Source organism: Pongo pygmaeus, chromosome 6, assembly GCF_028885625.2.
Source record: "Pongo pygmaeus isolate AG05252 chromosome 6, NHGRI_mPonPyg2-v2.0_pri, whole genome shotgun sequence".
NCBI classification, from domain to species: domain Eukaryota; kingdom Metazoa; phylum Chordata; class Mammalia; order Primates; family Hominidae; genus Pongo; species Pongo pygmaeus.
In genome coordinates this window covers 19,028,707-19,053,383 of record NC_072379.2, presented here as the reverse complement: position 1 = coordinate 19,053,383, position 24,677 = coordinate 19,028,707, and the positions used below count along the sequence as shown (strand labels likewise).

Sequence of the window (24,677 nt, the reverse complement as noted above, 5' to 3'; positions counted from 1 at the left end):
TCTTTAATGGCACTCGCCCACTTGCTATACTGGAAATTCTGGTGTAGAAAAATAAGAGTGGAGGACAAAGAGAAAACCTGAGAAAATAGCTATTTAGCAGGCAGGACAAAAAACATATTAATATATAGAAAGAAACAGGAAAGGAACTGAAACAGCAGGAATTATCAATTCCCTTAATGCAAATCTCCTGTACTATGTTGCTTACTGGGAAGTCTCAGTATCTAAAGACTCATCTAATCTAACACCATTTGGATGATGAAATGTTCTCCTTGGCCCATCTTTTACTGGAGCAAAATCGTAACTATTAAAATGTTGGCATCACAGCAAGAAAGAGAAACTGCCATATCCTCATGTTTAAGAAAGCATATTGTATCCGCTTAATAATTTCAGGAGGACCATGAAAATTCATCTCTGCAATTAAATATCCCCATCAACTATTAACAAATTAAGCGTTCCGTAAGTTAAGACACATTAAAAAGACATCATTGGCATTTGATTCTATTTTGTACAACAGAGATGCATGTAATATTAATGACTCATGATCATGACTCTATTTTCTTGAGTCTTTTTAAAGTGCATATTAATCATCTGTTAATGTTACCGTAACTTATGAAATACAAGCTAACCTTTTGCTTAGAACCTTACACACTCAGAGACAATCATTACAGATGTTTCCTGGGCATCCGAAGGCACTCCACTGCAAGCACTTCTTTTTCTCTGTTGCTAGCACTTACGGTCACACCCTCATACAGTTATCTGTCCTGGCTGGAGGCCAGTCTCCTGTGTATCAGTGTGGAGACTTGGGAGAAAGTATCTTTTAGCCAACATGTGAAACTCACTGTCAGTCCATCATTTGAGTTTCATCCCTTTGAGATCTGAAGGTCAACATGTCTTCAAGCACTCGCCATTAAAGCTCAAATATCCCTGAAGGCTTTGCTTTAGTTAACCTTACACTATTAATATTATTTGCAGATAGCCAAGAATATGGTCCTGAAACACTGCATGATGAACAGTTGGGGTGGGAGCTGAGCCACAAGACAGCTTGAGGAAGTTGTAGACCCAAAAGATTACCTTCTCTGCTGTACAAATTTGCCAATGCTCTACTCAAATGCAATTTTTCAGCTTTTGGTGTCAGCAGGAAAATAACAGAGCTTTTCAAAAGCTTACTCTTTTTTTATTATTATTTGTGACAGGGTCTCCTTCTATGCCCAGGCTGGAGTGCAGTGGAGCGATCACAGCCCACTATAGCCTCGACCTCCTGGGCTCCAGCAACTCTCCTTCCTCAGCTTCCTGAGTGGCTGGGATTACAAGAGCACACCACCACCCTGGCTAATTTTTTTTTAAATTTTATTTCAGTGGAGACACAGTCTGGCTATGTTGCCCAGGCTGGTCTTAAACTCCTGAACTCAGGCGATCCTCCTGCCTTGGCCTCCCAAAGTGCTGAGATTACAGGTGAGGGCCACTGGGCCTGGCTAAACTCTTACTGTTGTTAATCACAAATGTTTAAACTGAGAAAGAACTTCATGATTACCTGTAAAAAGTCTTCATCCCTACTGCATTATTCCATCTTGCTATCTTACTTAACACCAACAAGCACACCCCTAAAACCGAGCCCAGGTACGCAGGCCTCTCCTGCCTCTCCCTACTTAAGACAGAACCATGATTTTAGAGTCAGTTTGGTCCTCAAGTAGAACTCACATAAAGTACTGAACTATAACTCGGGGATCAGAGGGTTTTCAACCAAGCCCTTTTCCCCAAATAAGGAACCATTCACAGGTTCCAGAGATTACGATTTCCATATCACATCTGCAAAGTCCTTTTGATATGGAACAGGGGCAGGGGAGTGCTGGGTAGAGAAGGGCAGGGTCCCTGGCAAGGGCTCCACCCTCGGGCTTGTGCCCACGGACCTAAATGAGGACAGGTATTTCTGTTTTCGCACTCAAAAAGTTGCCCTTTGGCCCACCATACTCTGTCCCCCATCCTGTGCCCATAAAAACCCGGGACCGTAGTGGGCACAGACACAAGCGGCTGGATGTTGAGAGGAGCAGAAGAACACATGGACAGACACCAGCAGACACCGGCAGGCTAGCAACAACAGAATGACGTGGATGCTGAGGGGAGTTCGACCAGGGGTAGTTGGAGGACAGTCCGGCTGCTGTGCAACCCGACTCCAGGGGAAGACCACCTTCCCACTCCATCCCCCTTCCCGCTCCCCATCCATCTCATTGAGAGCTACCTCCACCACTCAGGAACACCTTGCACTCATTCTCTAAGCCCACATGTGATCTGGTTTTTCTGACACACTAGGGCAAGAACCCAGGATACAGAAAGCCCTCTGTCCTTGTGATAAGGCAGAGCGTCTAAGTAAGCTGATTAACACAAGCTTCCTGCAGATGGCAAAGCTGAAACAGCATACTGTAACACACGCCCAATGGGGCTTCGGGAGCTGTAAACACTCAACCCTGGAGACCGCCATGGGGTCGAAGCCCCAAAATACTCCCTGCAACCTACCCATCTGCATGATCCCCCTAGGGGTTTGAGCAGTGGGGCACTGAAGAAGCAAGCCACACCCCTGTCATATGCCCCGCAGAGGGGATAAGGGAACACTCCCATTTCACTTTTTCCCAAATAAAGGACCATTCACAGGTTCCAGAGATTAGGAACTTGTGAATGGTCCCTTATTTAGGAAAAGAACTTTGCAGATGTCATTAAGTTAAGGATCTCAAGATGGGAGATAATCCTGGATTCTTGTATGGTCCCAGAATGTAATCATAAGAGCCTTTATAAGTGGGAGGGAAGGAAGCAAAGGAGGAAAAGGTCACGTGATGAAGGATGCCAGAGAGAAAGGAAGATGTGACATAGCCATGAGCCGAAGGAGGAGGCAGCTTCTGGAAGCTGGAAAAGGCAAGGAGATGGATCTCCTCAAGAGCCCCCAGAAGGACCCAGACCTCCTGACCCAGCCCTCCTGACCCAACCCCTCCTTTATTTTAGTTCCACCGGCTCATTGCAAACTTCCGACCTCAAGAACTGTAGCAGCATCAATCTGTGCTGTTTCAAGTCATTATTTTCATAGTAATTTGTTATAGCAGCAAGAGAAAACTAATACAGCATTGAAATCAACCTATTTCATTCTAACTTCTTGCTTTTTTTTTTTTTCCGAGACAGAGTTTTGCTCTTGTTGCCCAGGCTGGAGTGCAATGGCATGATCTCAGCTCACTGCAACCTCTACCTCCCAGGTTCAAGTGATTCTCCTGTCTCAGCCTCCCAAGTAGCTGGGATTACAGGCACCTGCCACCATGCCCATCTAATTTTTTAAATTTTAGTAGAGAAGGGGTTTCGCCATGTTGGCCAGGCTGATCTCGAACTCCTGACTTCAAGTGATCCACCCACTTTGGCCTCCCACAATGCTGGGATTACAGGGATGAGCTACCAGGCCCGGCCTCAACCTCCTTTCTATTTGAGTTCTGCAACTGATATGCCTCAAGATATTGATCTCCATATCCTGAGAGGCAGCTGGGTGGGACCCGGGGCAAGAGCCATAAAGAGCTCCCCAACATCCCTCCAGTTCCTCAGAATGCCACATCCCCTTGTCCTTTTCTGTATGATCTTGTATAATGAAAAACAGTGCAAACACAACAGTACAAGGCTTCAAGTATAAAATAGCCCCAGAAAAAATAACTTTCAAACTTCACCCTTAAAAGCTCCTGAACGCAGTTCCTCCTATATGAGGAAGAATAAAGAAGTGTGAACACTACTATCAATTTGAAACTTCTCAGTATCGCCGTTGGAAAGCTGCACTTGAAAACTTTACATAAAGGTGCAAAATGCAACATCCTCCCTCTGCAGGAAAGCTGTGATCCTGAGACAACCGCGGCTCTTGGAGAGCTGTGTGCACACAGCTGCTGGAGCCCAAGGCAGGCTTTCCTGGCCTCTCTCAGTGGCTCCTTTTTACCCTTGAATATGGGGGCTCGTTGGCCGCCAGGGCTCACCAGCCACAGACCTGATGGGGAGAGAAGGGTCTCCGGCGTCCCACCAGTCTTTTGGGGGGCTGATGTACATGCACCACAGCTCCCAGCTGTACCCGTGGGCTGAGTTCTCGTACCGCTGCACCTCAAAGTTGTCCTGTTTGATGTTGTCAATGGAGGGGAGGATCACACGCTTCCGGTTTTCCTGAATGCGGGATAGAACCGGCTCAGCCCTGAAACATAGAAAAACAGACATGAAACCTCTCTTCTCTCCCATGAGGCACACCTCCCAAGACCACAGGGTATGAACAGCATTTAGCTACTTAAGGCTGGGCTTTGGGAAGGCTGGAACTCAGGTGCAAACTGAGGCTCCCAGGGACCTGTCCATGCTGGATCCTGCAGCTTCACTCCTGGGCTGTGAAGTGTGTGAAATCAACGCACCCTTTTACCCTTGTTGGAATCACTAGAGTGATGCCTGCTCTGGCCTGAAAAACCTGGAGCAAAAAGAGTTCAGAACATGGGGTCTCCTTCCCAAGAAAGTGCCAAGTCTCACTTCTCATATTGACGGTGGACTCCATGATTTACATTGCACGACAGTTTTATACAGTGTCGTCAGTTTCCCCCCAGGGCACTGACTGCCACGGCTTGTTTCTTCTGCTGGCACTGAATTCCCCTTCCCAAAATAGGTCACTTCTGCCTGGATGGCCTGGTTTTAATACACATTTCACTAGCTTCTCTCTCTCTCTCTCTCTCTATGTATGTGATTATTACAGTTGTTTTAATTGATGATTTAATTGATTTCTTAAAAGGGATCTAATTGAATTGGTTAGCAATAGAAGACTGGAAACTAATTAAATGCAAAGGCAGGCAGAATCCTGGCTTCCTGCTCACTTCCCCAGCTCAAGGCTGCAGCGGGCAATTCGTCAGGGATCTGGCTCCAGGTTCAAGGTGTAGCCCGACTGGCTTAGGAGACAGCAGATGGTCAGACACCTCCACCATCGTGTGTCTCCGAGGCAGGAGCGGGAAGGGATCATTTCCCATATTCGAGAAGGAGAAGATGGCTCTCCTAAGCCAGGGCATTAATCTCCCAGCTTAGAACAGAATGCAGGCTTTGGAACAGAGTCAAGCGAAAATCCCATTCCTCTGCATTATCGGGAAGAATAATGAGAACACACAGTCGACAACCCATCTCTTTTCATTTGCAGCTATTGAATTACCTGTTGGCTCATCTCATCTTTCTATTTAAAATGAGCAATAAAATATACCCTGGGCCATTACCTGCTTCCAATACTTCTGCACACACCATATAAGCTGAAGCCAAATGGCACTAATTTTCCAAGGCTTCCAGGCAGGCTTAGGAGCATGGCCCCGGCCAAGTCTCCACTCATGAAATTCTCCCCTGGGAATGCCCTTTGCTATTGGCAGAGAGCCCAGCCATCTAAGGAGGCTTAGACCAAGTACCATCTCTCCCACCTCTCTCACCACCTGGTCCCAAGACCAAGTACCACCTCTCCCGTGGGAGTTCTTCCTCTCAACTCTTAGATCATTTTCCCCACCTTATTCAAGTCACAATGACTGCGCAGCTGCCTTTGCTAATCAGCTCTGAACACATGCTATTTTTCCTTATGAGCTAATGATAGCTGATCTTTATTGAGCACTTACTAGTGCTAGGTACCATGCGAAATATTTCACATGTGCTGACTAATGCAACCCCCAAGATAATCCTATGAGGTAGATACAATGATCAGCATTATATAAATGAGGATACTCAGGACCAGGGAGGTTAAGTAGCTTGCCCCAGGCTACACAGCCAACTGGTGGTAGAATCAGGTTTCTAACCTAGCTGGCCTGGTTCATGTCTTAATTCTGAAGCTCCACTACCTCTCTGATGAACCATGATGAACCCCATGCAAGTCCAGATCATGCATTAGAAGCATTCAGTTCAGCCCATCTATCAGCAGCAAAAGAGTCACCGAGTATGGAGGCAGAAGACCTTGGTTTCAATGATATTTCTTTTTTTTTTTTTTTGAGACGGAGTTTCACTCTCGTCTCCCAGGCTACAGTGCAATGGCGTGATCTCAGCTCACTGCAACTTCCGCCTCCCAGGTTCAAGCGATTCTCCTGCCTCAGTCTCCTGAGTAGCTGGGATTACAGACACCTGTATTTGTATTTTTAGTAGAGACAGGGTTTCGCTATGTTGGCCAGGCTGGTCTCCAACGCCTGACCTCAGGTGATCCACCCACTTCAGCCTCCCAAAGTGCTGAGAGGTGTGAGCCACCATGCCGGGCCCCACTGATATTTCTGCGGCTGAGAAGTTTGATCTTACTGTCTACTAGACAATGTATGACGATTCCCAATAATTTGCTCCGTCCTCCCTGGGGATGTCCTGCCTATTACCAGATGGCCTGCAATGCTCCCTTAGAGAAGCACACTCCTTCCCCCAGCCTCCAATTCCCATTTAACTTGGACATGTGAATTGGTATGCCAATGGGATGTGAGCAAAAGTGACGGTGTCACATCAGAGCAGAAACAGCCATTTTGAAGTTTAGCCACTGTTCTTTTCCCTGAGCCACAAAGATGGGATGTCCTAGACAGGAGGACTCCTTGACTCTCAGAACACGGAGAAGAAATCAAGCACAGCCACAGCCAGAAAACCGCAGCTGACGTGCCATGCAGACAAGAGAGAAACACGTATTGCTGTAAGTCATTGTGACTGGAGACTTTTATTGCAGTAGAACCTGGTAAAAGTTGAGACACGCTGTCTACCTTGTAATGAAGAACTGCCAAGGCGTTTTAATTCAGAGAGGGTTCTATGCCACCCAGGTAGAAGTTTGGAAAATGAGTCTGAATGGCAAAGACTAAAGTCACAGACATCAGTGAGAATTAGATGATAGGTGGATTTGATTAGGTAGACTAGAATTAGACTGTAGACTTGAGGGCAGATACCAAACCTGCCGGATTTTGAAGCCCAGCTTAGTGTCCAACTGTCCCAGTTTGTGCAGGAGTCTTCCAGCCTTACCACTGAAAGTCCTGAGAAATCACTCAGTGCCAGACAAACTCCAGACCTAGAACAGCACCAGGGATATGGTAGACATCTAGCAAGTATCTGTCAAAAGAATGAGTTCCAGCAGTCACCGCATTGGTTTAAGTGAATGTCAAGGAAGAACCAAGCTGGGACATTGGTGGTCAAGATAGGAAGAGGGAGACAAGAGAAATGGCAGACAAAACCGGCTGGAGGTGGAGGTTGACAGGATGAGTAACATGATGGCAAGGGGAAAATCAAGGGAAAGGGACATGTGTGGGGGCCATGTCCTTTCAGTTTTGAAAGGAAAGAAATAAGGAAGCAATGATGCCAAGGAAAAGACAAGGTATGCCAGGCCTGAGGCTGTGACCGAACATTCGCATGCATCTTTTTCAGAAGGCTTCCATTATGGCTCAGTGCTTCTCAAACTGGAGCACGCATCAGAGTCCTCTGGAGGGCTGGTTACAACAGATCGCTGGATTGCACCTGCGCGGCTTCTGATTTCAGGGGACTGGGTGGAGCCCAGGAATTTGCATTTCTGACAAGTTCTCAGATTCTGCGGATGCTGTGGGTCTGGGCACCACACTCTGGGAATGATTATTACTAGAGATAAACAGCTCTGGAGCTCAGGAGAGAGATGGGGGCTGAAGACATGCAGCTGGGTGTCACCAGGGTTTGACACAGCAAAAAACTGGGAGGGAAAATTGGTGTCTGAGATGGCAACAGACCCCAGCGTGCACTTGAAGGGGTCAGGGTTATCAGTGGCCCCGGGTTTCTCACGTGGTCACGTGCATAAACATTGTCTTTTTATCCCGCCATTAAAAGGATTCTAGAGGTTGTTGCAAATGAAGAAGAACAGACATTTTAATGTTAATTAGTGATGGGATATTGGTTCTTCAAATCTAGTACAGTGAACAACACTTACTCAAGACGGCCTCAATGAGTGCAAATAAACATATTTGTGAAATACAAGACTCTGCTTCTTACTAATTAAGCAACCCAGAGTACAGGTTATTTAACCTCTAACTTGATGGATCATTGGTTACTTAGCAACAATTATCTGACCACGCTTTAAAAGTGGAAAGTCCTATTCCAATTTTAACATGATTTTGGCATTTTTGTGGCCTCACTCTTTGTACATCCAAAATCTTCTACTCCCCATACACTCAACCAATTTCTCACAATCTGTTCTTTTCACCTGGAAAAATATCAGGGCCTATCTGCAGAAAATGCGTTTCACCTTCCTTCCAATGATGTGAAAGATAATCTCATACATTCTGGGGCTCTTTACCTGAGTAGTTAGAATTATAACTATATCTATTTTCTCACAATGACAGTCAACCATCCTTCCCTGCAAAGAGAGCAGCAAAGAAGGAAAAGAGAACAAGAAAATTATGACTGTCTTGTCCCATTTGCAAGGATTCTGTTGAGTTTTGTCTAATTGATACACCATTTTCTTTTTTCTTTCTTTCTTTTTGTTTTTTGAGATGGAGTCTCTCTCTGTCACCCAGGCTGGAGTGCAGTGGCACGATCTAGGCTCACTGCAACCTCGGCATCTCAAGTTCAAGTGATTCTCCTGCCTCAGCCTCCCAAGTAGCCGGGACTACAGGCGTGCTCCACCATGCCTGGTTAATTTTTGCATTTTTAGTAGAGACAGGGTCTCACCATGTTGCCCAGGCTGGTCTCAAACTCCTGACCTCAATTGATCCACCCACCTTGGGCTCCTAAAGTGTAGGGATTACAGGCGCGAGCCACCATGCCCAGCCTGATACACCATTTTCACTGGGGATTTTGATGATGATGATGATGACGATGATGCCAATGATGGTGAACTGAACAGATGGCAGACAAATTTCTCCCTGCTCCCCAGTTTTATCCCAGACAATGGTCTCACTTTCTTCTTCAACGAGTCTTTCTCTGTTCTCCCAGTGCCCCTACAGGTAACAGGTGAAATGTCCCACCTCCCAGATGCCGGCCCCTCTCAACCACAATGCAGGTCTTGAGCACCCCTGAGTTTCAGCTCACGACCTACCAGCCAGCTGTGAATTCCACGTGGGCATCAAAGAAGCCAGTGACCTGCCCAGTAGCCACCTTCCAGCCTTCAATGCGAGCGCGGATCAGGCCTTCCCTCTTCTGATTTCTCACCACCTTCACCAGCCCGGGGTAGCGTTTGTGGACATACTCCTCCAGGGGGACCTTCAGCTCCTCTGCAAATGACAAAAACGCAAGAAGGTCTATAAACATGTCATTTCAAATTTGCATCTAACCCACTGCAATGCCCACAGATCTTCAGGGAGTTCAAAGATCTCAAAAAAAACCGCATGTTAGTAATTCTGGCAGAAAAGAAAATCTCATCAGTCTAAGAGTCAGAAGACATCTCTGATGCATTCACCCAGGACAGCTATCTTCTGACAGTTTGCAATCCGTACAGCGGGATGGGAACCAGGCCTGGCTTTTATATCCTGGCTGCTATGAGCTGGCAGACGTCCTTCAAGATTTCTTTTCTTAGTGGCCCTTCCTCCAAACTTGGCCAGAATCCTTGTCCTTGTTCTCCTGCCACCCCATGGATCTGTCCGGTTTATTAAATTCTATACGGGCTTTTCCATCTGCACACAGACTCCTTCTTACAGTACGTGCCTTGGGATGCAACATAAGTCTTTGCTCAGTAGTAGAAATGCTACCTTGGAGGCAGAACTAATGCTATCAGGGATTGAATACTCTCCCTTCTGCAACAAGCAGGTGGCAAAGTGCTTTATTTCTATGAGCTAATTTAATCCTTGCAGAAACCCTAGGAGGTTGCTAGATTAATTTCATTAATTAACTAGATTAATTCTATTTTGCAAATGAAGACATAATCTTAGGGAGGCTAACCTGTTCCAAGGTCACATATGGGCTAACGGGAGAGCTGAAACACAACTCAACTGAATCTAACTCTATAGACATAAAGACTGACACTCGGCTGAGTGCGGTGTTGTGCACCTGTACTTCTGGCTATTCGGGAGGCCGAAGCAGAAGAATCACTTGAACTCAGGAGGCTGCAGTGAGCTATAGTTACACTACTGCACTCCATCCTGGGCAACAGAGAAAGACCTGGTCTCTAACTTTAAGAATAAATAAAAATAAAGGCATCTTTAAAAAAAAAAAAAAGAGTGATACTTTGTGTGCACAAAAATCACCAGGTATAGGGAGGAAAAGGAGGGGCTAACAGGGAGGGGATTCTTAGATACTTGCACTCCAGGTACCTGTCCTGCATGGGTGCTGGGGGACTCAGGGACATGTCACTAAAGGCCATAGGTCATGGAATGCTGCCAGGGGAATCCCGCCTGCTGACCAGGGTTGGCTTGTGACTGCAGGAATCTCTGTAAGTTCAGGGAGAATATTCTGAATGCTGAGCGCTGGGCACCATGCCAGGAGTTCTGGAGGCACTATTACCTCTTAGCTGCCATGTGACCTGCGACTTAGTCGTGGCTCTTCCCAGGAACAGGATGTCAGCTCCTGGCTACATCACTCACCACATCCGGGTATCAAATGAGTTCCTCATTTGTTAAGAAGTTGCGAGACTTCAGGGAAGATATATGGGTAGGGACTGGCAAGGTTGGCAAAAGAAAGTGTGGGTCATTACCACTGGCCTTCTCACATCTAAAGAGCTTTGGGAGGTATTAAAGGAGTAAAAGGATAATGCCTAATCATTTAGTACTAGCCTTATGGCTGCTAAGACTAAAGGAAAAGCTATATAGAAAGCACTCAATATGCATTCAATAAATGGTAAATCTAATAATAATCGGTTTATCATAATTATTAATGTTGATCAATTACGTAACTTCCTATGAACAACAGCTTGTTTTTCTAACTAGCCAATATCATTTTTATTTATTTTTACGTTTTGAGACGGAGTTTCTCTTTCGTTGCCCAGGCTGGAATGCAGTGGCGCGATCTCAGCTCACTGCAACCTCCACCTCCTGGGTTCAAGTGATTCTCCTGCCTCAGCCTCCCGAGTAGCTGGTACTACAGGCATGTGTCACCACAGCCGGCTAATTTTGTATTTTCAGTAGAGATAAGGTTTCGCCATGTTGGTCAGGCTGGTCTCGAACTCCTGGCCTCAGGTGATCCACCCACCTCAGCCTCCCAAAGTGCTGGGATTACAGGCATGAGCCACTGCATCCAGCCGCCAAAATCATTTATAAAGTCTAGGGCCTACTGTATAGCAGTAGACACCATTCTTATTCTTACAAGTTACAGGGATACACTGTTCCAAACAACAGTGTATGGAAACATTGAGGCAGATGCCACCATCTAATGATCAGGGTTTAAGAGCAAGTGACACTGAGCAGGCTTCTCTTCCCAGTCCCTGCAGTGTGATTCTGGACTTTATAAGATACTGAGTTGTGCTCTGGCCTGTGCTCAAAGACAATTCAGACACAAGTGCTCACTCAAGATGCTTACAATCGAGTTAAGAAGATGAGATATGTTTAAAAATTATAGGAAGGCGCACTTTGGGAGGCCAAGGCAGGTGCATCACCTGAGATCAGGAGTTTGAGACCAGCCTGGCCAACATGGAGAAACCCCGTCTCTTCTAAAAAACAAATACAAAAACTAATAGCTGGGCGTGGTGGAGGGTGCCTGTAATCCCAGCTACTCGGGAGGCTGAGGCAGGAGAATCGCTTGAACCTGGTAGGCGGAGGTTGCAGTGAGGCGAGATCGCACCACTGCACTCCAGCCTGGGAAACGAGCGAAACTCTGCCTAAAAAAAAAAATAAAAATAAAAATAAATTATAATATTCAATATTATAAGGTAAATGAAGCTAATGGCCCCCACCCGCCCAAAAAAAATGGTCATGGACGAAGAGTGTTGTGAGGAGTCACACAGAGAGAAACTGTTTTGGCTGGGAGCATTCACGGAAAAAGTTGTTTAAGTTATGCAGAAGATCTGGACATGAGCTCTCACTATTCTCAAATACCACACCAAAAAACACCTAAGTGAAAAATTGGATCTACTTAGATGACAGTTATCATGAGCATCAAAGTTTCAGTCTAGGAAACTGGGAAGATGTCATTGATTTATTTTATTTTTCTTTTATTTTCCTTTTCAGATGGAAGCTCGCTCAGCCACCCAGGCTGGAGTACAGTGGCGTGACCTCAGCTCACTGCAACCTCCACTTCCTGGGTTCAAACAGTTCTCCTGCCTCAGCCTCCCAAGTAGCTGGGACTACAGGCGCCTGCCACCATGCCCGGCTCATTTTTGTATTTTTAGTGGAGACAGAGTTTTGCTATGTTGGCCCTGCTGGTCTCGAACTCCTGGCCTCAAGTGATCCCCCTACCTCAGCCTCTTAAAGTGCTAGGATTACAGGCGTGAGCCACCGCACTCGGCCAGATAAGACTGATTTAAAAAGAGAAAAAGAAGAGAAGAGAAGAACAAGTTGATGAGTTTCTCTGAGGACAGGTTGAGGGGGCCAGAGGACATTCTGGGGTAGGCAGCTGAACCACGACAATGGTCTGGAGGTGACAAAACAGGGCAGAGGTGTCAGGCACTGAGTGACAAGAGATGATGTCCTAACATGGAGAAACCCCGTCTCTATTAAAAATACAAAAACTAGCCAGGTGTGGTGGCGGGCGCATGTAATCCCAGCCTCTCAGCGGGGCTGAGGCAGGAGAATCGCATGAACCTCGTGGGGCGGAAGTTGCAGTGAGCCAAGATTGTGCCACTGCTCTCAAGTCTCAGCAACAGAGCAAGACTCCGTCTCAAAAAAAAGGGAGATGATGGCCTATGAGAGAGAGGGTGACAGTTCCAGGAAATGCAGGGAAGAAGACTTAGAACCACACTTTGTGGAACACATGTATTTAGGAGGCAGGAAGAAGGGCTAGTGAGCAATCATGGCTCACTTCAGCCTCCACCTCCCGGGCTCAAGCAATCCTCCTGCCTCAGCCTCCTGAGCAGCTGGAACTAGAGGCATGCACCACCATGCCCAGCTAATCTATTTTATTTTGTACAGGGCTGGATAGAGAATGTAGAAGGAAGAAGGGCTGGAGAAGCCATACTCAAGGCGGTACAGACGGGATTCCAAGGAGGAACTGCAGTTCTCAAACCTGAGAGCCCAAGAGCATCATTTGCAGGTGTTGAAACAGAGTCCAGCACTTTACAGGATAATGCTCCTATGACACCAGTTCCGAAGCATTATCCTGTGAAGTGTTTGGCAGAGTTTCTGGAAGAAGGATATGTGCATCAATTTTATAAATATTTAAAGGAGCCTCTGTGGGTGAGAAGGACAGAGTCCCTATCCTTCAAAAGCTGCTCAACCTCCAGGGTCAGGAAAGTCAAATGCATTAGAGAAAATGTGAGCTGAGAATGGCCCGTTGATCTAGACAAACAGGAGGCCCCCAATGGTACCAGTGAGAAAAAAGAAATCCCTCCAGATGCAGCTGTCTCCTGCAGGGTAAGGGTCAACACAGGGAGAACTGGATGAGCAGGACTTCTCAAGAGGGACTTCCAGGAAGCCTGGCTCTGGTGGAACACATCTGAGACAGCCTAAGAGCATTAGGGTGTTGAGATTTGAAAATGGAGAGAAACCGAAGAAGAGGCAGGGTGCAAGAGCCCAAATTCACCTTAAAGTGAGTGAGTCTATAAATTAGCCAAGTAAAACCAGGCCCCCAGGCCCCCATGGAAGCGGACAAATCCCCAACCTGACACTGGTTAGAAAGTCACCTCCTCGGCCAGGCACGGTGGCTCATTCCTGTAATCCCAGTACTTTGGGAGGCTTAGACAAGCAGGTCATTTGAGCTCAGGAGTTCGCGACCAGCCTAGCCACATGGTGTGACCCTATCTCTACTAAAAATACAAAAATTAGCCAGGCGTGGTGGCACATGCCTGTAACCCCAGCTACTCGAGAAGCTGGGGTGGAAGAATCACTTGAACCCAGGAGGCAGGGGTTGCAGTGAGCTGAGATTGTGCCACTGCACTCCAGTCTGGGTGACAGTGAGACTCTCTCAAAAAAGAAAAAAAAAGAAAGTCACCCCCTCACCTAAGATCCTTTATCATCCTTAACAGATGAAACCATTCTAGGACATTATAAGAACACTAAGAAAAACATCTTACTTTCTTTTTTTCCTCACAAAAAATTCAGAGAAGAAAACAGAAACTCATTTCTGCAAAAATAAATGCAGAAACTCATTTCGACAAAAATAAATGTTATAAAATCCAATACAAAATTGGCCAACTGCCATTTGGGAACCGTTGTGTTTTTTAAGATTTTGATAAACAGCATTTGAGAAGGTTGAGGGGGAGAAGCGAACACTGACTGTGATCAGGAAGGACTGGCGAGGGAGGTATGCATACCTGCTCCTTAACAATAAAACAAACACATGTCATCCAGGCTTATGGAGCATAAATTGGCAAAAAGAAAGTTACAAAACAGTAAGAACTAAAGCAAAGAACATTACAGAATTCTGTCTCAATCCCGCACTTTCAGTGATATGACAGAATAAACTATCAGTACCATCCCTGGTCTCAGAGTCCTGCTCAGGAGCAAGTATTACTTGAAATTGCCCCTATACACTTTATAAAATTAATCAGGAGGCTGGGCATGATGGCTCACACCTATAATCCCAGCACTTTGGGAGGCCGAGGTGGGTGGATCACCTGAGGTCAGGAGTTCAAGACCAGCCTGGCCAACATGGTGAAACCCCATCTCTACTAAAAATATAAAAATTAGCCTGGCTTGGTGCACACGCCTGTAATCTCAGCTATTCAGGAGCCTGAGGTGGGAGAATCGCTTGAAACTGGGAGGTGGAGGTTGCAGTGAGCCAAGATCATGCCACTGCACTATACCCTGGGCAATAGAGTGAGACTCTGTCTCAAAAAAAAAAAAAATCAGGAAAGAAGTGAGGGGAAAATTAAAATAAACCAAGCGTGCAGCACATTCAGCATTAATCATTAGTCTCTGACTTGTTTCATCATAGTTTCTTGGTGCCTATTGTCCTAGAATGACTAGGACAATAGACCCTGTTACAAGATTACAGTCCCCTTTAACTGCTCTATAGATAACAACTTGAACATTATAAAATATTAAGTTTTCCCTTTGAGATATTCTTTCATGTTCTGCATGCCAATGAAACTGCTGACATCCGTTGGTCTGAAGGACCCCACAAAAAGCTGACTCACCAAAGAACGCAGTTTCCACATCTTGATAATTTCATCCCCTTTACCCTGATCAATGAATGACCTTGATTCTCCAGCCTCTCACCTTCCATGATCCCCTTCAAAGCCCCAGCCCAGAAATCGTTGGGGAGGTGGATTTGAGGATCTCTTCCTGTCTCCTCATTTGGCTACCCTACAATCATGAAACTCTTTCTCTGTTGCAAATCCTGCTGTCTCAGCATAATTGGTCGGTTACTGCACAGCGGACACACGAACCTGGTGGTCCTAAAACAGACTCAGCTCCATCTGCTTCCAGAACCAATGCAAAAGTGTCAGTGCTTGGGATTTTTATGTGTGCTTGGGAAGTGGCCACCCAGTCTAGGACTTGGCCAAGTCTGCACATCCACAATGGTGGGCAACCTGACCTCTCAACCCTCATGCAGTTGTTAAGCCTTGATGATGAGACTTACTGAATATTTCAATTGCCCTTCAAAGTATGGAGATTCAGGAGAATCTGTCTAAGCTTAGATGAGTGAGTGTTCCTCTACCTTTAGCCTGCATCAGAATCACCAGTAAGTCTGAGGTGGCCCAAAAACTTGTATTTCTTACAAGCTTCAAATGGGGAGCTGCTGCATCAACTGGTCTGCTAAGTGCATATTGGGTGGCTCCGGCTTAGCATTTACCCCCCTGCCTAACTCAATCTGGGATGAATTCGACCCCGAGTGTGGGCCAGAGCTTACCCCAACTGAGTTGACATTCCAGAATCCCAGTGTTGCCCTGTCCATCTCCACTTTCCCCATTGCCTATGACCTACTTGTTCTGCCTCATCTAAAAAACTGAACCCCTTGGAAGTGACCTTGGCCTACATGGTAAGGGTTTGCCATGCCATTTCCAAAACTGGAATCTTTTAAAATATATATATATTTAAATATGTGTGTGTATATATGTGTATATATATGTATGTGTATATACATATGTATATATATACACATGCACACATATACAGTATATATATATAAAATGCATATAAATACATACATACATACACACACACACATATACAGAGACAGAGACAGGGTCTGGCCTTGTTGCCCAGGCTGGAGTGAAGTGGTACAATCACAGCTCACTACAGCCTCGACCTCCTGAGCTCAAGCGATCCTCCTGCCTCAGCCTCCTGAGTACCTCGAACTACCAGCACACACCACCATGACCAGCTAATTTATTTTATTTTGTATAGATGAGGTCTCGCTATGTTACCCAGGCTGGTTTCAAACTCCTGGCGTCAAGCAATCCCCCCTGCCCACTTTGGCCTCCCAAAGCTCTGGAATTACGGGTGTGAGCCACCAAGCTTGGCTCCAAAACTGGGATCCTGATGGCTGGCCACCTCTGCGTGGGGCAATCTCACAATCAGGTCAGTCCCTGGACAAGGATCCCATATGGTCCTGCCTTCTGCTTTCATTCCCTGTTCCTGCTACCACCGCTACTGATGCCACAATTCTATCAACACTCCTTCTGACACCATCAACCCCCATTGCCACCACTGCCACGCTTATCACCAACACCTCCCCCCGCCAGCAGCTGCTGAGGTTTGGGCACACTGCTCACTGTGAATGCACGGGTTGTGACAGCTGGGGACAAGAACATAGCACATATGGCACGTTCCAATTAAGAAACAAAATAGAATGAAAATGCCTGCCAGTATTCCTAGAGTGAGAATCACTGGGGACCTTATGAAAATGCAGGTTCCGAGGCTCCTTTCTCGGTATCCCTAATTCAGTGGGCCTTAGTGGAACTGGCCAGCACCCCCAAGTCGTTCTCACGCAAACCCCAAACATCTCAAAAGCACTGGTTCACTTTTTTCATTGTTTTTACCATGTTTAAAATGTTTTGACCATTTTACAATATACAATTCACTGGCATTAAGTACACTCACAATGTTGTGCAACTAACTATCACCACTATCTATAACTTTTTCATCACCCCAAACATAAACCCCATACCCACTGAGCAGTTGTTCCCCATCTCCCCTTTCCCAACCCCTGGTGACCACTAGCATGCTTTCTGTCCCTATAAATTTGCCTAATATACATGGTTCATGAAAATGGAGTCGTAAAACATGTGGTCTTTTATGTCTGTTAATTTTGAAGGTGCAGCAGAAGAGGTGATTTTATGTTGTGTGTAATTTTGTTTTGTTTTGTTTTGAGAGAGGGTCTCATTCTGTTACCCAGGCTGGAATGCAGTGGCCGGATCATAGCTCACTGCAGCTTCCAACTCCTGGGCTCAAGTGATCCTCCTGCCTCAGCTTCCTGAGTAGCTGGGACTACAATGATGCACCACCATGTCCGGCTAATTTTATTTATTTTTTGAAGAGACAGGGTTTTACCATGTTGCTGAGGCTGGTCTTGAATTCTGGGCTCAAGTGATGCTCCTGCCTTGGCCTCCCAAAGTGCTGGGATTACACAAATGAGCCACAATGCCCGGCCCGTGTGTGTGAATTTAAAACCCTTGAACTTGCTGAAGGTCTGATTCATATTCTGTGGCCAGGGGATCCTTCCAACCCCCATGTTGGTAACTGATGGACTGGAGGCTTGCTCCTAAAGCCCAGTCTGGTCAGCTGGCCTGCCCCTCCCCTGGGTTCCTCCTAGGCCACCTTCTTCCTGGGCACATCTCTGCTCCTACCTTGTTCCATGGGTTTCCAAGGCTACCTCTGTCTGGAAGCATCTGGTGAGAAACTTAGATAAGACTCCTCTTCCTGATGGGACTTGAGTTCCTGAGCTCTTCCAGACTGGATGTAGAGAGAATCCAGCCCCTGCGTGGTGTCCACACCTTGGGCCCTCCCACTTGCCAGCCTTTCTCTCCACCCCGATGGAAACTTCCAGCTCTCTGTGCTTAGGGACTTATGACAGAGATCACAGTGAAAAAATGGTCTTCAACACAGAGTTTAGCGCAGACATTAGTCAGGACACTTGACATTTCTGCATCATCTCTCTTTTTTCTTTTTTTCAGAGAGATTTCAATATTTTATATATGTAAGAATTAGCTTTGATGCCCTAGAAAGAACATAAAACACAGACTGAAAACACTTGGGTATCAGCTACTTGGGAAGCTGAGGTGGGAGCCCAGCCTGAAGCAGAGGTTGCAGTGAGTGGTGATCGCACCACTGCACTCCAGCCTGGGTGACAGAGTAAGATGCGATCTCAAAAAAAAAGAACCACCTGGAAATGCAGGTGCACCTGAGAATACCTTTATGCCTGAAATAACCAATCAGCTAAATGTATAAAAGCAGCCATACAAAGACTATTTTAAAATATTTTAAAAATATTATTAGACAAAGTTTTAAAATATTATCTTTAAAAATGAACAAAAAGATGGTGGAGCGGGGAGAAACTCGGTTGCATATTTTGATCATGCAACCTAGGGGGTTTCTTATCTGTCCAATGGAGATAGCAAATCCCAGAAACGAACCTGGGTTTTGTGGGACCTGAAATTTACACAATTTGGGGCATTTTCTTTGGGAAACATTTTAAAAGCTTACTTTTGTAAGTTCTTCAAAAATGCATGACATGTAAACACACCAAGGGGCCATCAGATGACCTCGAAGGGCACCCGTGCAAGTGAAGGGCCCAATGCGGAAGCTTTGTTAGTTTCTCAGTGAGAATACCAACTGGGGAGGCAGATTTCACCAATGCCAGAGTTCCTTTTCTGCTGACAATCACTATTTCTCAAACATTTCAAATACTATGCTTGTCTGTATCTATAATGAAATATTTATATCCCCAAATTGCTAACCAAGCTCACTAAAAATGTCAGCTAATCAGGAGACACTCCAGAACACTAGTCAGCCAAATTAGATCTCCTTTGGTAATTTAACCAGTGAATGGGCTGTCTTGGGAACTCGTAACATTCCACAACATTTGTCTTCATACTTACTGAGTCCTTATTAAGAGCCACATGCTGTTGGCCTACAGCAACTCCTTCATACCTCTTAGAAAGACTCTGTGAGGTAAAGGCACGATCGACCCCACTTTACAGATGAGAAAATGGAAGCACAGAGAGTGTCCTATGTTCTGAATGTCTGTGTTCCCTCAAAATTCATACATTAAATGCCAATCAATGCCTCAATGGGGTGGTATTAAGAGGGCACGTGTTTGGGAGCTGATTAGGTCAGGAGGACTCTACCCTCATGAATGGGATGAGTGTCCTTACAAAAGAGGGCCCAGGGAGCTGGTTCACCACTTACTACACATGCAAACACATAGAGAGACATCTATGAGGACTAGGCCCTCACCAGACACTGACTTTGGACTTCCTAGCCCCCTGAATTGTGAGCAATACATTTCATTGTTTATAAATTACCCAGTCTAAGGCATTTCTTTTTGTTTAACTTTGTTATTTTTTATTTTTATGGATACAAAGTAGTTAAGGTATTATTTCTGGGACTGCAGGCATGCACCACTATGCCTGGCTAATATTTTATTATTATTTTTTTTTGTAGACATGGGGTCTTGTTATGTTGCTCAGGCTGGTCTCAAACTCCTGGCCTCAAGTGATCTTCCCACCTCAGCCTCCCAAAGTGCTGGGATTATAAGCATGAGCCACAATGCCCAGCCTAAGGTACTTCTTATAGCAGTCCCCAAATGGACTAAGACAGAGGGCCAGCAACTCTCCCTAGGTCACACCATTTGTAAGTGACATGCCTACATGCATCACCATTGTACCTCTGATTCTTGTGAATGTGACGTTGTGAAATCTCAAGTCGTTTGTCTGCTAATACAAAGCTGCTATGGCCTGGCCTGGGCTTGTCCTGAGAGCTGGCTCCCTCAAGTAGCTTGGAAGCACCCACACTTCTGATTACAGACTAATTATCAGTGTGTACAACCTTATTCCACTGCACAGGATTGCATGAGGACCAAATGTGAGTGCAAAGCACCAGTATGATAATCCCATTTTCTTCTGAATCTGCAGCCATCAGCACCAGCTTCAGAGAGTGAAGATAAAGGATTAGGGCTGTAACCATGAGTGGAAAGTTGGCCAGGCTGCAGGATGGGAGCAGCAGGCTCCGGACTCGAGGCAGGCGCCTACTTTTTCTAGGCTGCCTTCTGCTGACTGTGGTCAGTGCTCCGCAGAGAAGAGGCCTAAGGGCTGATTAAGAGGTTTCAAAAGAGTGGGCATCCAGGGAACCTTTTGGGCTTCCAACTCTTCTAAACAATACAATGAAGCTCTGAAGAAGCCTCAGGGATACAGGAGCCACATATTTGGTGATACACACACACCCCACCCCAGCCTTGCCACTATGGCATGGGCCCATCTGTCTCTGAAATCCTGGGCTTGAAGAATAGCCATGGTGAGGAAGCAAGCATGTAAAACTGCAAGATGAAATAACCCAGGAGGTGGCTGCATTGCATATTTTATTCTCTGAGCATCTCTCAGCTTTGCAGACTTAAATAATGCACTTGCTGACTATGGGCTGGAGCAAAAACGAGGCAAGAGTGAGAAACTTCAGGAAGAATGAGAGAGATTAAAGAGGGAAGCTTTTGCTGTGTATGAAAGCATTTTGAGGGCGATTCCATAGTGAGATCAAAGCAAGGACAAAAGAAAGCAAAAGACGAAAAGAAAAGCAAAGAGATGTGAGGTGCAAAATACCAAAGTGTTACACCAAATATATCACACCGAGTTGTGCATTCATGAGAGGCACTTTGTAAAGGAAAGCCATCTCAGCTTCCAATTCCTTTGTTGAGAAATTCCTCTCTACCGCTTCTTCCATTTAGTTTTTACCTTTTAGAAAATAAATACGAGTAGCCCAAACCTACAAGGAAACATCATAGTATGCGTAAGCTATAGGCTATCTAGGTGAGTGCTCCAAGTTGTCTCCCCAATTTAAAAAAGCATTCCCCTATCTTACCCTATCAAAGGCATTTGAAAGTCTGGCATTTGCAGCTGATTCTAATAATAACACGTGAATTTCAGCAATCAAATTTGTCTACAGGCTGGGCTGTGTTTTTCTTTCATTATGTTCTTATTTACGGTGATATTGATTCCAAATGCTCAGAAGCTGGCAAATCTCTTCCTTGAAATAGCAAGAACACAAGAAATGTAAAGCCCTGGGGAGAACAGGGTTACACGCTGGCGCTTGGTCACTTCTTCCTCAAGTTTTCTTTAAACGCGTTTGGCAGCCGCGAGTGGAATAACTGAGGTGAGGCATCCAGCCAGTTCATCCTTCTCTAGCATTCTGGGGTGCTCCGTATTCAGGACCCTGAAGTTTCCAAGGTCAAAGGCAGTGTGAATCCTATGCGCAAACGAAATGCTCATGCCTGCTTACAGGAAATGTCCACATTAAGTTACTAATGCATCATACGAGTGTTCTATCAATAGCAGCTCTTATTAGCATCCAAAAGGGCTGCAGAACCTAACATGTTTCTTCTAGCTAGCGGAGACTATCGAGCTATATAACATCAGAGCAGGTGTAGACTGGAATGGCACTGTAGCACATTCCAGCTGAACATCAGCTCTGCTAATACCAAATCACCTGACATTCCCACACTTCTCAATTATCTGGGCTAAAAAGCCAATGTACCAAAGCCAATTTCTTAGTTGTGACAGTATCCTAGAGTTTTGCAAGATGTTACCACTGGGAGAAACTGAGCAAAGGCTACATGGAATTTCCTGTTCATCTCTGCAACTTTCTGTGAAGCTATAATTAGTTTGAACTAAAAAGGGTTTTGTTGTTGTTCTTCTTGTTTTTAAAAGCCGGTTAGTGGCTGAAGCTTTAGCTGGGGTTTTCACACACTATCGCTTGTGTAAAGATACACACTCTCCTCATTCTTTCCTCCCTGGGGCCTAAAAAAAACACAAAGAGAAATGTAAATGCACAACCTAGTTAGGATTATAGACCCACATAGCAAATGCTGTCACATTGCTATGATCTGGTTGGGGGCAAAAACAAGTATTCTTTCTGATTAGGAAGGCTCTTTACAGGCAGGGGGGAAGGCAGGTGATGTTCAAATAAAGAGAGCCTGGCCAAGCATGGAGCTGTGTGATAACAAGTTGTCTCTCGGCTATTTCACTCAGAGCCTCAGCGACACAGGACGAATGTTATCTCTTGGAAACACAAGACTTCTCCCACCTCTGCAATTATAAACCAAGAAGAAAAGTAAACAATGCCAGTGTGACTTCTCCAAAATCCCTTTTGGAAGTGCAGAGGGTATAACCTTCCACTCCAAAAAGTTTTCAGACATCTTGCTTTCAACCTTTGAATACAACCAACCAAGACAAGATGTTGATCAGATATGCTTGTCATACAGGGAAGTATTAGTGACAAGATGTACAACTGTCCAAATCATCAAGAAACTCAAATGATGGTGATGGGAGATAGGCAATTTCTGACACCCAAACCAAAATAACTGTAGCATTCAAGCCAAAATATGTACAATGTGAAATGCAAAAGCTTCCAGAACAATTCCAGAAGTGGGGAAAAAAATCTCTGCACATGTGCAATCGAAATTAACCTATTCAGCAATTACTGTAATTTAGCTGTGGGCTAGATCCTGGGATTACGGCACAGAGCAAGCTATCGGTCTTACCATCAAGTGTCTTACCACTTAAGAGATAGGCAGATAAATGAATGCAATTCAGTATGGTTTCCCAGTGTGGATGATATGCAAGTCGAATACCGATGAATGAACTGGAGTTTTAGCAAATCAAATAATGTCATGAGCACACTCAACAGTACCCTTTATGATATTGTTAGGACTTGCACTATGTGCCTTGCAAGTATTACCTCTAAACCTCACAATGAAAACCCTGAATGAAAGCTACTATTACCCCAACTTACACAAGGTCAGAAAAGTTAAGTGCCTTGGCCAAGACCACATAGCTAAAGTTTGGGCTGGGATTTTATTCCTCTCTTTCCTCCCCATGCTATTGCTTTAGAACAGCAGTCCCCAACCTTTTTGGCACCAGGAACAACTTTGGTAGAAGACCATTTTTCCATGGACAGAGCAGAGGGATGGTTTCAGGATGACTCAAGTGCATTACATTTATTGTGCACTTTACTTCTATTATTATTACATTGTAATACATAGTGAAGTAATTCTACAACTCACCATAATGTAGAATCAGTGGGAGCCCTGAGCTTGTTTTCCTACAACTAGATGATCCCATCTGGGGGTGCTGGGACACAGTGACAGATCACAGGCGTTAGATTCTCATAAGGAGCACGCAACCTAGATTCCTCATATGCGCAGTTCACAATAGGGTTCATGCCTCTGTAAGAATTTAATGCCACTGCTGATCTGACAGGAGATGGAGCTCAGGTGGTAACGCGAGCAATGGGGAATGGCTGTAAATACAAAGTTTTGCTCCCTCACCCGCCTCTCACCTCCTGCTGTGCGGCCTAGTCCCTAACAGGCCATGGACCAGTTTATGGCCCCGGGGGGTTGGGGACCCCTGCTTTACAACAAAGGACGTAACAAGGTAAATTTAAAAAGTGAAGTATTAATAAGACATATAAAAGAGTATTGAGAGCCGGGCATGGTGGCTCACGCCTGTAATCCCAGCACTTTAGGAGGCCAAGATGGGTGGATCATCTGAGGTCAGGAGTTCGAGACCAGCCTGGCCAACATGGTGAATCACCATCTGTACTAAAAATATTAAAATTAGCCAGGTGTGGTGGTGGGCACCTGTAATTGCAGCTACTCGGGAGGCTGAGGCAGGAGAATCGCTTGAACCTGGGAGGTGGGAGGTTGCAGTGAGCCGAGATCGCACCACTGCACTCCACCTAAGGCAACAGAGCAAGAACCTGTCTCAGACAAAAAAGAAAGAAAGAAAAAGAAAAAGAAAAGAGTATTGAGGACACTAATTGTAAAAACAAAGAAGCTTCTCATAGTAGTTTAAGGAAAACTTGATGGCTGAAGTTACAACTCACCTAAGTTTTAAAGGCACAGTAAATTTCCATAGGATGTTGGAACTTGACAAATCCAAAAAGTGAAGTCCATCGCCTTCCCAAACCTGTGATTCTTAATTCTTAGCATATCCCATTCTTAATGAGAAGCACCAATACCCATCTTGTCACCTGAGCAGGGACCCTGGGGGTCCTCTTTGACTCCTGCCTCCTCTTTATAACCAATCAGTCATCATGTGATTCAGCTTCAGTGTTTCCAAATATTAAATAATTCAGCAGATAAAAACAGTGAATTTCAGATCGGTGGTTAAAAGACTTACTATTAAATTGAGATAACCATATTTTGGGACACAGTCTCTATGTTAAAAAATTCTTACACTTTATATAAAAATATTTCCTCTGTCTGGGATTTATTTTGGAAAGAAACATTTACTCATAAAAATAGTTGTCAATATTTGTATAGTCTAGGCATAATGAATCACATTCTTAAGACTTTGGTATCAAAAAGAAAAGACTGATGGATTTGACTATATAATGTAAAATTTATACTTGCCAAAAAAGATTATGAATGAATTAAAGTGAGAAGCACAAGTTGAGAGAAATGCCTGCAAAGTGATGTAAAAAAGGTTTGTTTAATATATAAAAAGTTCTTGATACACA

At 45.1% G+C, this 24,677-nt stretch overlaps 1 protein-coding gene across 1 annotated transcript in view; it reads right to left on the bottom strand.

The window, feature by feature from the left end:
- The window catches only part of GALNT17 (polypeptide N-acetylgalactosaminyltransferase 17), a 590,997-nt gene that overhangs the window by 290,521 nt on the left and 275,799 nt on the right, over window positions 1–24,677 (bottom strand). The window contains exons 4-5 of the mRNA XM_054495494.2: window positions 9,020–9,194; window positions 4,001–4,198 (exon numbers count right to left, since the gene is read on the bottom strand). Of these exons, the coding sequence (XP_054351469.1) occupies window positions 4,001–4,198; window positions 9,020–9,194 (373 nt within the window). The remainder of the gene's footprint in view (window positions 1–4,000; window positions 4,199–9,019; window positions 9,195–24,677) is intronic.